The sequence below is a fragment of the Pagrus pagrus genome (genome assembly GCF_965226575.1).
Source record: "Pagrus pagrus genome assembly, chromosome: 11".
In the NCBI taxonomy this organism is placed as follows: Eukaryota; Metazoa; Chordata; class Actinopteri; order Spariformes; family Sparidae; genus Pagrus; species Pagrus pagrus.
In genome coordinates this window covers 29,314,462-29,334,257 of record NC_140195.1, presented here as the reverse complement: position 1 = coordinate 29,334,257, position 19,796 = coordinate 29,314,462, and the positions used below count along the sequence as shown (strand labels likewise).

The following is a 19,796-nucleotide window of genomic DNA, read 5'->3' as shown; positions in this document are numbered from 1 at the left end:
ACTGAAAAATAAAAATGAAATTAATAAATAAAAAAAAAAAAATATCCTTCATCCAGATTTTATCAACTAACAACATAACATTTATCTTAACTGGATGGCCTAATTCTCAAAAAAATCTTAACCTAAAGTAGGACTTCACACACTATAGTCAATATTACAAAACTGAAAGGTAGCCTTTTGAATAATACAAAAAATTCTTCTCAAACTAGTTCTACTTCTACCTCTACTTCTCAAATTGACATCTACTTCTACTACTAAATAGAGATCTACCTCTAATACTACTTCTCAAATTGAGATCTCAATTTTGTACCAAATGCACGCTTTGGGTAGTTACCCAGTATTGGCTGAGATGGTGCATTGCCATTTAAGCTCAGCCTGCTCAGCTTTGGGGCAGCACTTGTTGGGGGGATGGAGGGAGGTGCAGGAGAAGCAGTGCTTGCTGATGCTAAAGGTGCAGTTATGCTAGCTGCTGTCTCTGATGTACTAGCAACAGCATCATTGCTACTACTCTTAGTACATGCAGGAGCAGCACGACACTTTTTAAAAGCTCTGAAAAACCGATGCATTACACAGCATTAACTTTCTCTGTGTGAGCTGCTGGAAGCTGGAGCAGAAACTAAGTAAGCTGGCTTTGTAAAAAAAAAAACGCTGTGATTGTATGAAACAAAACAGTGCAGGACTTCAGCCTGGAGCGGGGCTTTACGTAGGGGTCTGCCAGACACAGGTCATTTGTCTTCAGTTTGTCACATGCAGTGGACGTGGGCACTGATCTCTGTGCTTGTAACACTGCTGCTTCTTCAAAGTGTTACTGCTCCGTGGCGAAACCTGACACTACACTGTCAGGCTGTGGCTCATTTGCATACTGCAACAGTGATTGGATGTTTACTGAGGGCTGAGGGGAGGGGAGGGGTGTGTGTGTGGGTGTGTGTGCTGCGCAGCCTGTGAATACACGGACAGCGGAGGGACAGAGAGATGAAGCTGATACTGTATTGTGTGTGTCCCTTTTTCGGCGGATTTTTCTGCTACTGCAGATCATTTTGTCAACTTGTAATATATTAATTTTGTGAGTATATTAAAACCTGCTTTCTCAACTTCTAAGATTTTGATTTGAGGGGGCAAGTAATTTATTTGAGGGGGCGCTGCCCCCTCTTGCCCCTGCGTAGAGCCGGCCTCGATACAAAGGCAATGTTTCATCCTTTACAAACAAGTTTTGGAATGCAAAAAACCCCAAAACACCTGTGTGAAACATTGCACAGGTAAACAGGTTCATAACAGGTGATAGTATTTTGATTGGGTGTGAAAGGATCATCTTTAAAAGGCTCCGTCATCCATAAGCAAGGATGAGGCCAGGTGGAAGGAGAGATTTGTCCCATCATGTTGAAGTTCATGACACAGCATCCGTCCTCTGTTCCAGTTACTTGATCCATTTCAGTTTCAGTCTGTCTGGTGTTCAGATTCAACCTTGAGCTCTGTGTGATCTTAATGAAGATCAGTATATAAACTACTTACAGTCTTTCATTTGCGCCAAGTTGTATTTCCAGGACTCTCTGTATGGTTAGAGGAAGAATCTTCATCTGTGGTCATATAGAGTACAACATGGTGAAACTAGTACTCTGCTTTAAGACATCCCATAGGGAGCTGCAGTACTCTGTGTACCTGCTCCAACAGCAGATCTTAGCCAGAAGCTTGGTCAATGCAAACTTCACACTGTCGTCTGTCCTGACAGCAGATAGTTACACAGTGTTACAGTTCAGCTGGGACTAATTTAATTTCAGTCCTCTCCTGTCCCTGCATCCTTCATCTGTACATTTACGTAACCGTCTCATCCTGTGGAGAAAAATATATTTAGTTTAAACAGACACATGTTGTAGCCTACATTTATAAAGTCATCATATAATGTAGCTCAGTCACACCTCAGTGCTCAGTCAATGAACATTTCAATGCACTGCTGTCTCACCTGCTGGTGTTGATGTCCGCAAACATTTAATCCCCCTGTTTCTTCCGTTCCTACATCGTTCTTTTTTGTGAAATATTGCTCGATTAGTGACATTATTTCATTATTTAGAAGAAAAATAATTCCTACTTACTACTGTACAGTGCAAACAGTGAAATAGACTTAGTGATAACAGTTAAGAGGGTATAAAACATACCAGTTTTCCATTCTCTGAATTTCTTTTTTTTTCTGTAATAAAACATTAACAAACACCATAATTAACAACATTGTGATGTGACTGACAAAATTATTATTTATCAAAAACATGATAGTTTTATTGTCTAAATCAAAATTATACCTGTGTTTCGACTTCTTTTCCTTTTTCTGAGAAGGAACACTGTAAGTACAACTGCTGCTACTGCTGCTGTTATAGAAGCCACTACAACGCCGATCACAACTGCTGTCCCGCCTGATGTTTGTTCTCCACATTCAGCATCAGTTGAAACAGTTCCTGGTTTTATCAACTGAAGATTTAATGATTCACACCTGGAATGAAATAGGGACAGTTTAAACAGGAACATCTGTAGGACACTATGGCCCTGCTCAGACCTGGTAATAACATCCGGCCTAACTGATCTGATCACAAGTGAACACGCGTCTCTACATGAGTCTTGAGTGACCACTGTTGATCGGATCTAATTTCTCTACTTTATATAAATTAACAAAAACAGTTGACATTTTAAAAAATTTACAAGGAAGGCCAAATAATAAAACGTTTCTAAAGTTTCTCCTAATTGAACAACTTACAGAATTGCAATTTTTTTTTAAGGGAGTCTGGGGACAAAGAAGTAGTCGGTTTACCATCTCAAAAAATGTGTCTTTTTTAAATAATTGAGGGTAAATGGTGAAATCAGTTGAAACAGTTTTTTCTAACAGCTGCTAACTGTTGGCAGGTAAGAAGCACTTCAGACACAGAAGCAGACAGGCTGTTACAGCAATGCTGCAACAAACTGACACTTTTTTTTACAAATAAATCAAACAACTGAATGTTTTGCATTTATTTTGCTGAATTGACAAGAAGGCACAAATGATTTAGAATTTGTTGTAACTGTTTGGCGTTTGTTCTATAAAGTCACTGCTATTGTAAGAATTCAGGTTTCTGTTGTGAAGCTTCACTTACTGTGTGTGTGACAGACAGGATGTAAATGTTCCATCTGAATATTGTCCTTCACTGCAGTCGGAGCACTCAGTGTCTCTTTGCGCTGTTCCTGTACAGATGCAAGTGATCTATGTTGAAACTAGCATAGATGTATTATGAAAGGATCAAGGTTTAAAATGACATCAGTACATTTCAACAGACCTGCCAGATTTTTTTCTCAGTGGATTTAAAAAACAATTTTTGAAGCAGACACCTTGGTGTTGTTCCCCAAAAAATCTTTGTATGTTTCAGATAAAATTAATCTTGTGTAACAGTAGTAATGTTACACTAATTATCCTGACAAAGAGCAGGATTCTTCGCACTTCTGCCCCACTAGATCAGAGCACCTCCTTTGGTTCTTCCCTGAGGGTCTACAAAATGTTATGTGATGTGATATTGCCATATATGTGATATGTGATTATATCTGTTGACATTTTCAGCCCAAACTGCAAGGTTTAAAGATACATTGTAAATTCTGATGGTCCAATCTATGTGACGTTTCTGCTGTGCTTCTATGCTTCTTCTATGCACTGTTTATTGGCTAGTATCTTTGTTATCTCACCGCTGGACAGCCATTTTGGGTGACGTCAAGCTGTCATTTTCGTTAGTCTGTGGCTGAATAAACTAAAATGAAATTTGTCTCAAAACGTTAGGGAAAGTGTTGTTAATTAAGAAATATTAAAAAATCAAATATGCATTTCAGGTGAATGAGAGGTATACACTCTGAAATAACATAGAGACTAAAATGCAAGGTAGCTAGTGCCTGATGCAGAGGTTTCTACCCAAAAGTTATTGTAAAGACACATTGTGATTGGCTCTCAAATTCAGAGACACATGGTACTGTGTTTTACTGTGGACATCGTCATATGCCACTTCAGTAGACATCGACATGTAGACATACCAGAGGCCATCTTTAAACAGAGACTAGGGTTACCAGTGCTTAATTTGTAAATCTCCTGATTCTTCGAGTCAGGGAGAGAGAAAAAGTCATGGGACACACCGAAAACACACCGTGCCAAGAGCACAGTGGACAACACCTGGGTACTAGCTGTCAAAACTAAACAAAACTTAAACTGTCATCACAAACAGAGTAAGATTCGCTTACATTTATTAATAATTAATTTATTAAAAAAACATTGAAAATGAGCAGAGAAGAAACATCTGTTGATCATTTGCAGCTCTCTCTCTCATTAACTGTTGCTTCACTTGCAGGTCATTTCTCTCCTGTCATTGGACTGCAACAATGGGGGGGAAAGAAATTAGGGCCGCAAGTTCTATTTACAACAGCAAAGCAATCCGAACTTAGTGACATGTCTATCGATTTAGTACTGTGAACAGCACCACACCGACACACGTACCACCTAATTTAGTCGTCGAATTTAATAATTTCACAGCACAAACAGCTGCTTGTGACAGCAATCATAGGCCAAATGATTTAGTCACTAAAAAGCATTAAACCACATGCCAACATAGCTCAAGTGACATGCACAAAACTCACACACTTATTTTTAGGTATCAGTGCAACACCTGACCAATCACTCTCTCTCTTTTCTCTCTGAAAAACTATCAGATTAATTAAAAAAGAGGCCGTTTCTGAGTACTTCAATGGGAAATAAAATGATAACAGAATAGATAACAAAAAAATTTTAAAAATCTATTTTCAGATTTGATTTGACAGCGACAAAGACACGCCATTATAACCTCTGGGCAATACTGACTACAGGTGTGAATGCACTCAAGCAATGGGAAAAAGAAATGCTCAAACTGCAGGAATTCATTTGCTTGACAACTTTGATTTGCACCCAGCAGCTAGCTTGTTCAAACCATGAAAAGCTGTAAAGATAGTGGCACACTGGGCAGGCCCAGGCTTACACAGTACAGATCAGATTCCTGCTCAATCATGATTGGTCTTTGGTTCAGAAGCTGTTACTGTGGTGATATGCATGGCGAAAATGCAGCTGAACTTGGTTAAACTGATCTCCTGGCTGCAAAAAGACTCTTCAGGAGGGGACCTTAAAGAGACTTGTGGTACTATGAAGATTTTCAGAGGTGCTGCAGCAATGTACACTTTAAAAAAAGAATAGGTGTTTTTTGAACATTGAACCAAGTAAACCTATTCAGGTAAACCCCCAAGCAGAAGTATGAACCTGAAAATGAGCTTAATATGTCCCGTATAAAGTCAGCACAAGAAAACCAACCTTTGTGACGGATGTATTGTCCTGGTTTACAGCCTGTGTGTTTCTGTGCTGCCATACAGCCGTTCTCTGTAGTGTCCAGACAGAAGAATCCCTCCAGTGGTTCACAAACTGTGTCTGACGATGGAGTACATGACGTCTTTATTTTCACACCAGAACCTGCAACACACATAGAGGTTACTTGTGGAGAGTGTTGGAGCTATTTGTTTGTTGCTAGTTTTGGTAGTAGTATTTTTTGTTTGATTATTCTAGGTGTTTGCTTTATTTCAATTAGAGTTTGACAGCATTTTCTTTTGCTAGTTGTTTGTTTAGTCTAATTATTTCCTTCTTTAACATGTTTAGTTGTCTAATTAGTATTTTTTTTATTTTTCAGCAATTACAGTCGTGCAGACGTTGGCATTCTAGCTGTCTATATGTTGAGGCATGAGATCTTCAGTTTCTTGGCAATGTCTCGCATGGAAGTGCCTTCATTTCTCAGAACGAGAATAGACTCGATCACTGCCTTAAATCTAGGCTTTGTTATAATTTTCTACTAATAGTTAGGAAATATTAACAGGAATCTACCTGCATCACAGTTTGTACAGGGAAAACACTTCTTTAATCCTGTCGGCTGATTCATGAAGGTCCCCTCAGTGCAGGGCAGACAGGAGGTGCTTCGGTACTCGGTGCAGTCTGTTTTAACTCGGTTGCCTGTTGAAAAGAACAACAACAGTTTATTTTCATGACATATAATGTCACGTCAAGATATAATCTTGAGAGTAAAGTGTGTGTTTTAAGCAAGGCAAAGGGACTACAGTGTAAAAATCCTTAAAAAATATATGAAGTTCAGCTTGTTCTTGTACTGTTGGAATAAAACTCCAGTGAGTTGCTGGCCCGTCTGCAGACAAATGGTTAATTCAGCATTATTGGCACCTGACAGTATAACAAAAGACTCCATATGTAAACACCAAAGTGAAACATCTCTTCAATGTTCAACTGAATCTTACCAACAGGACACATAGGACAGCATTCATTCCCTGTCTGATACTCTGACCGATGACATGTAAGGGTCCGTCCTCTGGAGAGATTCATCACAAGTATCTGTGAAGAAGAACGGATGATTAAAGTAGAAAAACAAGAGTTACAGCATGAAATCACATGTGAGGCAATGAGTTCACATTCATGTCATTTGAGAACAGGGTTATGAGAAATGAAAGATTAAAAATGTATTCTGATGTAGTTACTCATTACCTGTTAAACAATGTAATCAGTAATGTAAGTATCACATTAAAGTAATCTAACTTGATTACTTGATTTACTTTTGGATTACCTCAGTATCAAACACATACATATAAAGACTGAAGAAAAGAAATATCAATAAGATGACTTATATTTAATCTTCATAACGAGTGTGTTTTCTGTAAAAACACACACTTGTGTATTTGGCTTCACTAAAGAACAGAGTGATGTTGTGTGAGACTGGTGAAGTGTTTGCAATCATGTTACTAATCCCCCTTTAAACTGAGTGTATCAGTAATGTCATTACTATTTTTTTTTCTGTAACCTTTACAGAATAAAGTTACTGTCTTTTTGTATCCTGATTATGTAATCCTGTTACATGTACTCCATTACTCCCCAAGCTTGTTTGACAGTTGCTGGAGTCTTAAGAGTAAGGTCACTGTGTGGCCTGGCACATGTTAAATCTCAGCAACATTCCTGTGACATGGCCTGTGTCTGTTAAGGGAGGTACACCAGTGTTTACCATATATGGTATATATTTTCCCATGAATTCAAGAAGTTAAAGGCAGGGCAGCTGTTTATCATACAGTAGAACTAATGAAGCCTCTCTGATGAACACAAAGCACTTCTCCATTTTCTTTTCTTGACACTAAAATGTTTGTAAATGAGGGACAGAGAATAGAAAAAAGGTGTACAAAAAGAAGGAAATGTTGGCGAAGAGGACAAAATAAAAGCTTTGTGTAGTAACAAGTTACTTTACCAGTAATAGTGACGGTACTAGTGCAGGTTTTCTTTTCATTTTGTACAGCTGGATCACAGTTTTTATGGGCTGAAGATTTCATCCTACTGAGTTTTATGATTAAGTGAGATATAAAATCCAAAAGGAGGACACCATCTGAAAAATAAAAGAAAACAGAATCCATGCAGAGATTAAACTAACTGCTGAGCAAACAGTTTATTTTGAGCTTTCTGCAGTGACCAGACATCTTAAATGTCATGTAAATAAAAAAAAACCTGGCTAACCTGATTTTAAGGTATAAACTGTCCACACATGAACAGGTGATTAGAGGCAGCTTGAGTGATTGTTTTTAAAAGGTGCATCTTGTAAGATCTGGACAGAATTTTAGTTTAAAACATTCAAAAAATGACACAGACACAAAGCTGCAGAAGGCTTTAGAAAAAACAATCAAAACACGTCACTGTTCACACTGTACAATAAACACAGTCATGACATGTTCTAATAAAAACAATGTGTCTTGATCAGCTGAGATCTTTGACCATCATCCCATGACACACACTCTACTATGAACTTTTGCACATCCCATGATGAAGAGGTTTGCACAAAAAACTACAGCTTCGTGAGTCTAATACATACACAATTTTTGTTATAGTATTTTTGTACTTATATTATTATTGTACTTCTACATTTAAGTTCATGACTGTTGCGGTTTTTAGCTTTCATTTATTATGCAGCAAACACCAAGGCAAATTCCTTCCTCTAAAAACCTTTGTAATAAATGTCAAAACATGAAGGTTTTTCTGTGTTCACAGTAACTGAAATGAAACATTCCAACCTGCCTGAATGAGTTTAGTGCCAGCTTTACTCAGATGTGGGTTACAGTGGGTGTTCAGTATGCCTGCTTACACAGACCTGTGCTTGTTACACCAACAGAATGAGCTGTTCTCAGGATTTAGTATCAGTGTGCACCTCCAAAAGTTTTACTTAGCATTTACTGTGTAACAAAAGGAATGGTGAATATATGGGTAACTAAATACATACTTACAATTTTAACAACTTAATAAATGAAATATATCAAATAAAAAACAAAAAGTGTTTGAACTAAACATTGAGCAGGTGAAATACTGCCCCCATTCATCTGGAGCAGGTGGCTGGGAATTACAAATTGCTCCTTTAAAGTGGCACTGCACACTTCAACATGGTCTTTAAGCTGTAAACTAAATCATATGACTGTACTGTGATGAAACACATCAATGGTGTTAATATCAACATTTATTACCAAATGTATATCATTTAAACCATTTAAACCGTCCCATAGGCAAGCATCCCACTGGACTGCACACTGTAATAAACTGGAAACTGTCAGACATGTACTGATATACAACAGATCTGATCTGATCACAGGGGTTTTGGCAGCTTGGCCTGTAAGACCAGACTGGGCGCTGCAGTATGCTTGTGTGGATACGGAGCTACTGAGTATTAAGCACAAAAACAAAACAACAGATCTAGCCCAGGAATATTACAGCTATAGGGGAGAAGATTCAGCCTGATCTTATCTGTAACTCTGCAGGCTAAAACAGCAAATACAGACACAATAACACAAATTGTGCAATTTAACAGCAATGAAAGAGGTAGAAGTAGATGGACGTGAACAGAAACCTGACAGGTAGCAGCTGTGAAGGCTTTTGGCTGCTTAACGACCACACAGCGAACTTAACTGAGACACAGTTTTAACAGCTGTCTCTCTGAAAACAAGAAAACACAGGTCCTGTAGTCTACAGTACAGCATGTTTCAACATGTCACTGATGAACCAGAGGCTGTTGCATCAGGCCATTCTGCTAGCAGAGCTACAACACAACCACAGGTCGCTGCTACTGCTCCCAAGAAGTAGGAATAAAACACATCGGGCATTTCTTCTGTTTGTAATGGCAACAAAGGAACAGAGATATAAAGCGAAATTCTTACAGTAAGGGACTACCTGTTTGAGATGATAATTAAATAATTCACTCATCTCCTCTATACACAGTGTGTGTGTGTCTGCATGTGTGTGTAATGTGAGTGAAAAAGAGAATTTCCCCATTGTGGGATTAGAAGGGAATTAAAAAAATAAAATAAAATAAATAAAATAAATAAAATAAATAAAATTAAAATAAATAACAGATTACTTGAATTGCAAGACTCAACTCTTTACCACAAAAAAGTAATCTGAGTACTCCAACGTGTTACTTTGAAATGTATCATTACTTTGAAACACATTAACCTCGACACTGGTCTTCACTGGACTATGACCAGTTTTCGACATGTGATCAATGGTGACCACAGACGCTTTTTAACATCTTCTCAACTGAAAATAGTTCACTGAGTAACTATTAGTCAGTGAATGAGGACTTGGAGCCACCATGTGACTACTATCTAACAGTGCTGGGTAACGTTACTTTTAAAGATAACTCATTACACATTACAAGATTACTGCCATTAAAAAGTAACTTGTTAAGTGACTGCAGTCTCTACTGAGAAAAGTAACGTGTTAGAGTACTTTAGAGTTACCAAAAAGTACAGTAAAACTCTTTTGTGACTCACGCTTGTGGGTTATATTGTCCAGACGGCGTGTAGCCAGCTGTACATGTACCTTTGAATGTACTGACTCTACCGTCACTGTGTAGCCTTCTTTACGGCCCACAGTCGGTAACTCCCAGCCTGATAACAGGAATGACAGACGTAATATAACATTTACAGCTCTAAGTTTGTATCAATCTGACAGTGACCTGTGCAGAGGCATGCAGTACTAGGCCCAGCTGTGACAGTGACAACAATACAACACAGGCTCTGATAGCCTGTTACATGATGTCTAAAAATAAAACTAATGAACCCGCAAACTATGAGTGCTGACAGAGACATGATAGAAGCACAAATATAATGAAAGTTGCCTGGGCTTTTTTTTTTCAAAACACACACAAGTTATTAGTGTTAACGCATTACAAAAGCAACATGCATACAATCCATGTTACAGACTGAAGTGAAGTGTTTGTTGTTTTTTTAAGAATCCATCCACACCAACACGACCATATTAATATAGGCTCTGAGTGTTTAATACAGCCGAGCCTATCAGTTCTTTGTTAATTGTCATGTCATTATAGGCTACATTATAGAAGGTTCAGGTCTGTTGTGTTTCATATGACTGAGCCTACAATTAAAAATCTTTATTCCTATCATCTCGTAATATATCAGACTGTGATCCTTTGTCTGCCTGCTCATCACTGAGTCCAAGGACATTCCTTTATTTAGAAAGATCTCCGCTATCTAAGTGTTCTATAGAGGTTATCTGGGCTTTTTGTTGAAAGTAACTAAGGAGTAGTGAAATAAGTAATATATTACTCTACAATGAAGGTAGCTGGTAATATGTTATATATTTCATTTTGAAAGTAACTTGCCCAACACTGCAAACTAATAGTTTGCTATAAGTGCATTTAGGCTTTTCAAACACTCAGACTCAACCAGTCAATGTCCTGCTCCCTACTTTACTTTATTCTAAAGCAGGAGAAGAGAGAAGTGTCCTCAGACAGCTGGTGTCTCTTACTGCGGTCAAGTGAGCCGTCGTTCGTCTTCGCAGAGTCAAGCCATCCGCACCAACATTTTGAGTGCGCCCGTGTCATGGAACTTACGGCGAATGAGTCCACTGAGAAAGTCAGCGCTAGTTTAATACCGAGCGAGATAACTTCCGGTTTTCAAAATAAGACAACAAAGGCAATCTATCAAGCTGTGTGTGTGTGTGTGTGTGTGTGTGTGTGTGTGCGCGCGCGTGTGTGTCTGTTAAAATTGCCTTTTATTTACACCGAACAAGCTCTAATAATCCATTTTTACAGTACAGTTGACCCCAGGACGACCCTGACTACTCCCTCACTCATTATCAAACATTTACTGTATCATTTTGGAGAAATTAAGCCTCAAAGTTGTCTTTTTTTAATTTTTGCACCAAAAAAGCTCCGTTCACCTTATACACCACTGACTTTCAGTAGAACTCTGAGTCGTGTTACCTGCAGAAGTTTTCTGACGACTCAGCTGTTGTCGGGTGTGTAAGAGAGGAGAGGACCTCTCCTACAGGACACTGGTAGACAACTTTGTTGAGTGGTCCGACCAGAATCACCTGAGGCTGAATGTCAACAAGACCAGAGAGATGGTGATTGACTACAGGAGGAAGAAGATGCCTCCACAGCCGCTACGGATCAGGGGGGAGGTGGTGGAAGAGGTGGACGACTACAAGTACCTGGGAGTGGTGATTGACAACAGACTGGACTGGAAAACTAATACCGAGGCTGTGTACAAGAAGGGGATGAGCAGACTCTATTTCCTGAGGAAGTTGAGAGCGTTCACATGTGCAGCAAGATGTTGGAGATCTTCTACCAGTCTGTTGTTGCTGGAGCAATTTTCTTTGCTGCTGTGTGTTGGGGCAGCAGCATCAGAGCCAGCGACAATAACAGACTTGATAAAATCATCAAGAAGGCTGGCTCTGTACTTGGTCTCAGGCTTGACTCTTTTGAGACCGTGGTGGAGAGGAGAACGCTGAAGAAACTTTTATCCATCATGGACAATGATCAGCACCCCCTCCATCACACAGTAGACAGACAGCGGAGTACCTTCTCTCACAGGCTGCTTCAGCTCTGCTGTCGAAGGGACAGATACAGGAAATCTTTCCTGCCACATGCCATCACACTGTATAATAACAGCTAAAACTCTGGTCATAACATACAGTCTCTATGCACTTTATATGTTTTTACACTGTTCTGCACCTCATCTGTTCACTGCACCTTATATTTTATTTTGCACTACAATTAATACTGCTTGTGTATACATCAACACTGCTCATTTATACATTTTTATACATATTTTTTATATATATACATTTTTTATATTACATTTTATATTGCTATGTTAACATGTCTAGGTTGTTCTTTCTATTTCACTGTGTTGTCGTTTGTCTGTGTGAAATGCTGCTGCTACACCTAAATTTCCCAGCTTGGGATCAATAAAGTATATCTATTCTATTCTATTGATAATGAGTGGGGGAGTAGTCAGGGTGGTCCCGAGGTCAACTATACCAACCAAAGTGATGTTACAGTACAGTACAAATGGATTATTAGAGCTTGTTCGGTGTAAATAAAAGGCAATTTTAACAGACACACACACACACACACACACACACAGCTTGATAGAGTGCCTTTGTCGTCTTATTTTGAAAACCGGAAGTTATCTCGCTCGGTATTAAACTAGCGCTGACTTTCTCAGTGGACTCATTCGCCGTAAGTTCCATGACACGGGCGCACTCAAAATGTTGACTCTGCGAAGACGAACGACGGCTCACTTGACCGCAGTTTCCTACGCGGGTAAGGACAAGACTTCCAAGGGTAAAAGTTTTTTCCAGTAACGATTACTTTTATGAAAACCTAACTAAATAACGGATTACTTGAATTGCAGAACCATCGCGTTACGCTAGTCGTTAGAAGAAAAAAGTAATCCGAGTATAATTCGTATAATCTTTATTGTATTACTGGAAAAGGGAGAGGTAAACCGCATGCCAACAGTATCTCAGCTCTGTCTTGTATATTGTAGGACCTGACCTCGATGTTCTAACCGTCACATCGGGGTCAAACTTCATTGTGCTTCACTTCTTCCGTCCTTCACATTCCTGACGCCAGACAGACGGTAGGCTACAGTCACACAGGAAGAGGAGCTTCTATCAGCAGCAACACTTATAATAAACTATATACAAATAAACGAGCCATAACGACACACACTTCAACAGTGTAACAATGTGTTAGCATCTTTAAAGAAAAGAAATGAGATACACAACATACCGTCTGACGAACAAGGCTGCGCCCTTTGTGTCCGTGGAGTGAAGTAAGAGGACGACAACAAGTTTCGTTTTAACCTTTCAAAATAAAGGTCCTTCATAAGTGCAGCCTGAATTGCGCTGATGAAGCTGTAAAACTCTAACGTGACCTGTCACATCATTTAATCCGTAGCAGTGTCGGATAAGTTAAAATAGATAAAAAAAAAAATCCCCCACATTGGCGAGGCAACAAATCATCTTTGTCAGAGCTCAGATCCTTCCTGTATATTCTCCTCCCACTGTATCCTTATCTAACCTGTAGCAGGGTGGTAAAGAGCATTAAACATGTTCCCTCTGCCATAATGGTGACACATTAACAAAACAAATACAATATACATAATTAGTTATGAGAGCAAATATTATCATTTGGATGCAAATGTAGCTACAGTAGTGCATTTCTCAGAGGGCAGGTAGTAGAGCAGCTGTGGTGGTCGATGGAAAGATTCTACATGTTAACTTGAGTCTCTTGATATGTTTCCTGATGGTCACGACACCTGAAGTAAACACAACATGACACAGCTTCAGACAGAGTACTCTGTGTGCCATGGATGATAAAGGTGATTTGGCCATATGCATAGAACAACAATCACTTTCTGTGTCAGGGCTTTTATTTCCCCGTTAAAATAAATCAGTTAGTTTGGAGGAACTGAAACTAACCAAACAGATATTTACAGCTTAATTAATACACATTATGTTGTGCCAAAATCAAATTACCTTTGCACAAAACCACACAGCCGCCTCCCTCTCTCCTGTGTGCCAATGAGATGTGGACTTTGATTCTCCACAGAACAACAACACTGGTCAGCAAATACTCCAGAAAAACATCTGTCTACACAAGGCCCATAATCATATGACTTGTCCATGACGAGTTAAGGAGGAAGTCATGTGACATTATAAAAGAACCACAGAAGTCTAAGGTTTGGGGTGGATTCCTGAGTCAGCCAAGTTTCACACAGCAGAGTACTGATCGTTTCCTCATTCCTTCCAACAGTCAATGTTTCTTTTAACAAGATGTTACAGAGTGGTTCAATAAGTTGCCATGACAATGCCACCCAGGGGAATTTCACCCCCAGGAAATTATTAAAGTAAGATGTTAATATTTTACTATAGGGTTTTCACTTGATATTAGCACGCAGGACACAGGTTCAATAAAAGATTTCACGGGGGCAGAGAACGTTTTAAGTGCAAAAATGATTTATTAAATAACCAAACAAAGTTAAACCAAAAACAATAACAATAAAGGGAAACCAAACAAGGGTAAAGACAGGACTGGGCTTACCACGGCAGCAGGGATCAAAACGAGGGACGGGGATCCACAACCAAACAAAAATCACCCGTGACACAGCAAACCAATCAGGAGTGTGAAGAAACCCACCACCAGAGGAGGGAACTGCTGCCTGGGGCCACAGCACCTGTCAAATAAACAAAGAAAATTAACACAAGTCTGGAAGAAAAACACAATACAAGGACATTAATAAAGACAATAACGAAATCCAATCAACCAAATGAATATTAACAAAATACAGTACAAAACAGATTCAGATTCTTAAGACAATGTAAAGCAACAAATAACTAAGGAGTGAAAATGGGAAACCAAACAAAAGGCATCAAAACGAAGAAGGGACCAGAGCAGCAAAGCAGCAGCAGCGCAGCCACGTCAAAACTACAGCGACCAGCCGCTTCAACCAGCAGCAGCGAACAGCTGCAGTCAGTAGCTGCACAAAACGCACATCCAAACAGCATCCAAAACAGCAGCAAAACAGCAGCAAAACAGCAGCAGCTGTACTTGGGGGGTGGTGGCCGATGACAGGCCAGGCACCTTGACAGCCTCTAACAAAAAGGGCACAACTAAGTTATATTAACAATTTTGGCGGATACATTAATCATGTCGAGGTGAGTTTCATGCATAAAAAAACGGGACCCTAGCCTACCGGCGGGCAACGGTGCAGTCTCACTGACGAGGAGGAGGAAGATGAAAAGGGCAATAAGCCATCAGTCAGCCGAGAGTCTGGTGCCAGTTGATACAGCCGGGCAGACAACGCCAACTCGCCAAGAGGACTGGACGCCAACCAACCCGGGCTCCAAGCGGGGCGATCTGTCCCTCCGCACCAACAGCCAACTGCACACACACAAACACTGGTGTCACCAGTGCGCACACGGCGCCGATTGCGCGCCGGAATGGAGAGAGTATACTGGCAGAGTGCATTACCTCGAGACAACCGTGAAGCACGTTGGTGGCCACGTTATCACGCCACACGGACTGCTCCGCCACGCCAGGCTGCAGCCACCACCACGGGAATCATCCAGCAGAGAGAGAGAGAGGCAGAGGTGTGGTCGGGCACCTGCCTATATAGGTGCGCATGGTGCCGCCCAGCGCACAGCACAGCGAGACCCCAGCGCAGTGCCGTACAGAGGCATGGCGGGCCACTACATCTTCCGGCCACAAAGACAACAGTTGTTCCCTAAACTTAACCATGTTATTAATATTGTTACCAAGATCCTCTGACCTTAATGAAGCAGTCATTTTTATAAATCAAACCATCTTTAGCTTAACCCCACCTAGTATTTGTGCTTTAATCTAATCAAGCTTAACCATAGTGCCAAGTCATTTCATAAAGCAGATGTATTTTCAGCACTGATTTGTTTCTGATGGCACAGACAGATGACATTGTCCTGTCCACATGAGCGTCAGCAGAAAATGTGTCGTGCTGATGGTAAATGAGAAAATGCCAACCCTCAGTCATAACAAACATTACCAGGGCTAAAGCTAAAAGAGAAGAACTGAAAATCAGACTAGTTGGCCCATCAGAAAACCCTTAAGAAAAAGAGAAGTAAATGGAAACAGTCCCCAGACCAACCGCTGCTGCCAAGCAGGGAGGTTGAAGTGAGAGGGTCAAGGTTCCTGCCCCCTCTTTATAGGTTTATCCTCAGACCATTTACACCGGCAAAGAGAACACAAGACATCACAACTCAACAACATGCAGAGAATAACCAGCATGAGGGAGCATGGAACAATAACACTGAGCCTTTTATGATAGCTGGGGAGAGTATTTTCATTTTTGGTTTGGCAGTGTCAGCTGTCATGGCAAGAAAATACAACACAAGCTTTCATACTGAACACGGTAAAGTTCAGCTTGACCTTGTGAGGCTCACTTATCAGGAGTGCATGTCAGCAGGACTGAGCGTGATATGATGAGACTTAAGAATGTTTCCCTGCCAATGTGATGTTACAGTGGGGGTTTTTCTTAGGACCCAACTGCAGATATCAGAGACAGGAAGTCAGTGAACAAAGGATTTTATTTCACAAACTGATTTCCGGAGGGTAATGGGGAGGAGAAGACCAGGCAGGCAGGAAGGCAGGCAGGAAGGCAGGCAGGCAGGGTTGGCTGGAGGAACACAGGAGAGCAAACTGGAAGTAGTGCAGAATGGCAGTGGAGATTTCTGCAGCCAAAGAACAAGGTCACGAGCACAAAGGTGAAAACACAGAAAACACAAAATACTTTGAGTGTCCAGGAAACACTACGTCGCAGCACTACAGTCCCCGTATGGGATGTAATAACCTAGCGCGGAAGTGGTGGAGAGACCAGGTGGATAAAGCCAGAGGGGGATGAGATGATCTGGAACAGGTGTGCCACTCTGCTGCTGCTGCTACGCCCACAGACACACACACACACACACACACACACACACACACACACACACAGGAGAAGGAGCAGGTGAGGGAGAAAAGGAGGGGGAGGGGAAAGCAGGTAGGGAGAACAGAACACAGAAAAACAACAGGACTGCCACAGTAGCACTGTGAGTCATATCTCACTTGATGACAGGCACAGTAGGACAGTACTGCTTCTTTCTTTGATCTTCACACAATAACACCAGAGCACAATATTTTCTGTTTAATTTGTCAGCCAACTCACCTACAATCACCTCCAGTACCTATTGATAGAGAGCATTTATGAAGCTTTTATTCTGAAGGGCTTGAAAGTGAAAGAGATTTGAAGAGATGGAATTCCCCTGCTCTGTTATAAAGCGGAAAAAACAAGTTAAAGCGAAAGACGCCCTTTTTAATTTCGCTTTTACTTGTTTGCTTTAATCTACATGGTTCTTTGTTATCTGATCTGTTAAATCTTCATGAGTCCTCTGTTGGCTTTATATAACAATTTGCAAAAGAGAAATAGTTGAACAGGCAGACACTTTGGGTTACCATAACTTATCATCAGCAGGAAGGCCTCCAGACTGTCTGTGACATTCTGATAACAACAAACATCCTGAAGCTGGATTCAGATGATATGACTGCAGGGCTGCAGTGAAAAGAGTAAAGGGCTGTACATCTTATTTAAACTGTTACCTCCGTAGCATTGTTGCACTTCCAGTTCCCTTAAAATTTTTAGAGTTTTGTCTTAAATTCCTGGAATAAGGTCTGTTATTAAATATTTTCATGTTTTGCTCTGTGATATAAAATACTACTGTAAATACCCCACTTGTGAATTACAAAGTGTTTATGTGTTTACTCTTTCACAAAAATGTCCAAATATGACACTTTATTTATGAATATAATGTATCAGCTATCCCCCTCACCTCAGACAAGCCCAGTGATGCAGCATCAGCTTCTACTGTCTCCTCCATGTCAGCACAGCTAGACTCAAGCTCATTAAAACCTACCTGAGACCTTCTACGGGTCAAGAACATCTCAGTGGACTCTCCATCATTAGAGTAAACCATGTGGTCTCTCAGCAGATGTCTACATTATGCATATTGTACAATCGTCGTATTTATATTTGTAAATCTGTACTGATTTATTTGATATCATATTTTTGTGCAATACCTCATTTATATTGTATTTTTATTTTGTTTTATGCCATTGTTTCTTCACTACTGTTTTATTTCAAGAATAAAGAAACTCGACATAAAGTAATGTGGTTTCTGTGTGAGTGTATGAACATGATTGGTGTGTGATGGTAACTGTCTAAGATACAAGCTAATATCTTAGAGAGTGCACCAAATTCCTCAGGGCCGGCTCTGAGGAGGACAGCCCAGCCTGCTCATATACTGTCAGAGGGAGTGGGACCAAACCACAGCGGTACAGATGGAGTGTTTACTTTATAGAGAGCGGAAGTCAGCCTCTTCCTGTTTGCTCCATCAGACTTCACTGCAGAAAACTCTGTATGGCAGTAAATGGAGAAAGACTAATCATTTTTCTATCCTGTCATGAATCACACATACAGCGGAGCAGGGAAAATAAGTATTTAACTTGTCAACATTTTTCTCAGTAAATATATTTCTGATGGGGCTATCGACATGACATTGTCACCAGATGTCAGTAACAACCCAAGTGATCCACATGTAACCCACTCTGCACAGGTAGCCAAGTTTAAAGGATGTATCTAAGTGTCTAGGTTCTAAGAGGAGACCGACACACGATGAAACAGTGATGTACAAAATGACATATCTTAATAATAACCCACCAACAAAAGAATACTTTCATGTTTCACTGTAGTGTATTATTTGTTCTTATTTCCTGTCAGTAGAACAATGACTCTGCATATGTTCGTTCAGTTATGGCAACACACACTCTATTCTGTTACAGCAGTCACTGATGTTATACACCCACTGGCCTTGGAACAATTTAAACCAACAACTGTAGCCAATTCCAAATTGAAATGATACAACACAATTATTTTTGTCTCATTTATACATTTTTTCAGAACAGACCTAATGTGGCTAATTACTTCACACACAGTCATGAAATACTGTGATTCAACCAAACAACAAATAACCAAAAGGTTCAGAATGAAATAGTCTCTCAGTAAAATAAGAAAGCGTGTTCCAACATTGAATCAGTCTTTAGATGAGTTAAACCCTTCCATGGATCTTTGTTGAGTGCATGCAGTTCCTACCATCACCCTTCGTAGGGAAAACTGTCCGTCCCGATTTCCACGAAGATGGAAACGGATGAAGCAGGCGGAACCTGGTGAGTAATGGGAATGGGGAATGAAGATGATGAGGATGAATCCAATGAGCGGTGAGGAGGTGATGATGACGGGTGAAGATCAGGAGGCAGTGGGATGAGAGCGACTCGAGGGGCTCTGTCAGTAGAATAGTCCAACAAAAACCAGCCGGGATGCTCAATGAACACGCCGTCTGGACGGGTCGGCAGCTCCGTGGCTGTTGGATAACTCTTCTCTCCAGCTTCCAGGAATGTCTTCTTTGTTATCTTAGTTGGTTTCTACTCTATTCATTTATCGTCTTATTTCTAATTTCTTGCACGGGAGCTGCCCGCTGGCACTGCCTGGTGCTGGTCTCTCTCTCTCTCTCTCTCTCTCTCTCTCTCTCTTGACAAAAAGCGCATCAGTATGCGTCTACTCCCCTCTCTCAATTACGTCACTAGGGTGCACCAATGGACTATAATAACAGAGGGAGTAATTACTCTAATACTATAATACCTATGCTGATTGATTAGGTTTTATAATGACTGTTCAGTCATGCTGGTTACACACACATACAAAGAAATCAAAACGTATATGTCCATAAATTAAGTTATGTGTAATAAAGTGAAATGACACAGGGAATAAGTATTGAACACATGAACAAAAGGAGGTGCAAAAACGCATGGAAAGCCAAGAAACCA

The 19,796-nt window shown here is 40.3% G+C and overlaps 1 protein-coding gene across 7 annotated transcripts; it reads right to left on the bottom strand.

The window, feature by feature from the left end:
* Positions 1 to 103: 103 nt before the first annotated feature.
* On the bottom strand, positions 104 to 19,460 carry LOC311264898 (tumor necrosis factor receptor superfamily member 14-like). Of its 7 annotated transcripts, XM_084366095.1 has the most exons (13): positions 19,066 to 19,460; positions 15,381 to 16,819; positions 15,103 to 15,290; positions 14,451 to 14,583; positions 7,305 to 7,439; positions 6,313 to 6,406; positions 5,891 to 6,016; positions 5,330 to 5,485; positions 3,114 to 3,201; positions 2,292 to 2,479; positions 2,151 to 2,182; positions 1,958 to 2,017; positions 104 to 1,827 (listed from the first exon to the last, which is right to left on the bottom strand). In XM_084366095.1, exons 5-13 carry the CDS (start codon positions 7,341 to 7,343, stop codon positions 1,810 to 1,812), a joined length of 801 nt encoding a protein of 266 aa, XP_084222221.1. In that variant the 5' UTR covers positions 7,344 to 7,439; positions 14,451 to 14,583; positions 15,103 to 15,290; positions 15,381 to 16,819; positions 19,066 to 19,460; the 3' UTR covers positions 104 to 1,809. The 7 variants fall into 7 exon arrangements, with proteins under 7 accessions (XP_084222221.1, XP_084222222.1, XP_084222224.1 ...); XM_084366096.1 differs by lacking the exons at positions 15,103 to 15,290; positions 15,381 to 16,819; XM_084366098.1 differs by lacking the exons at positions 14,451 to 14,583; positions 15,103 to 15,290; positions 15,381 to 16,819.
* Positions 19,461 to 19,796: the final 336 nt, after the last annotated feature.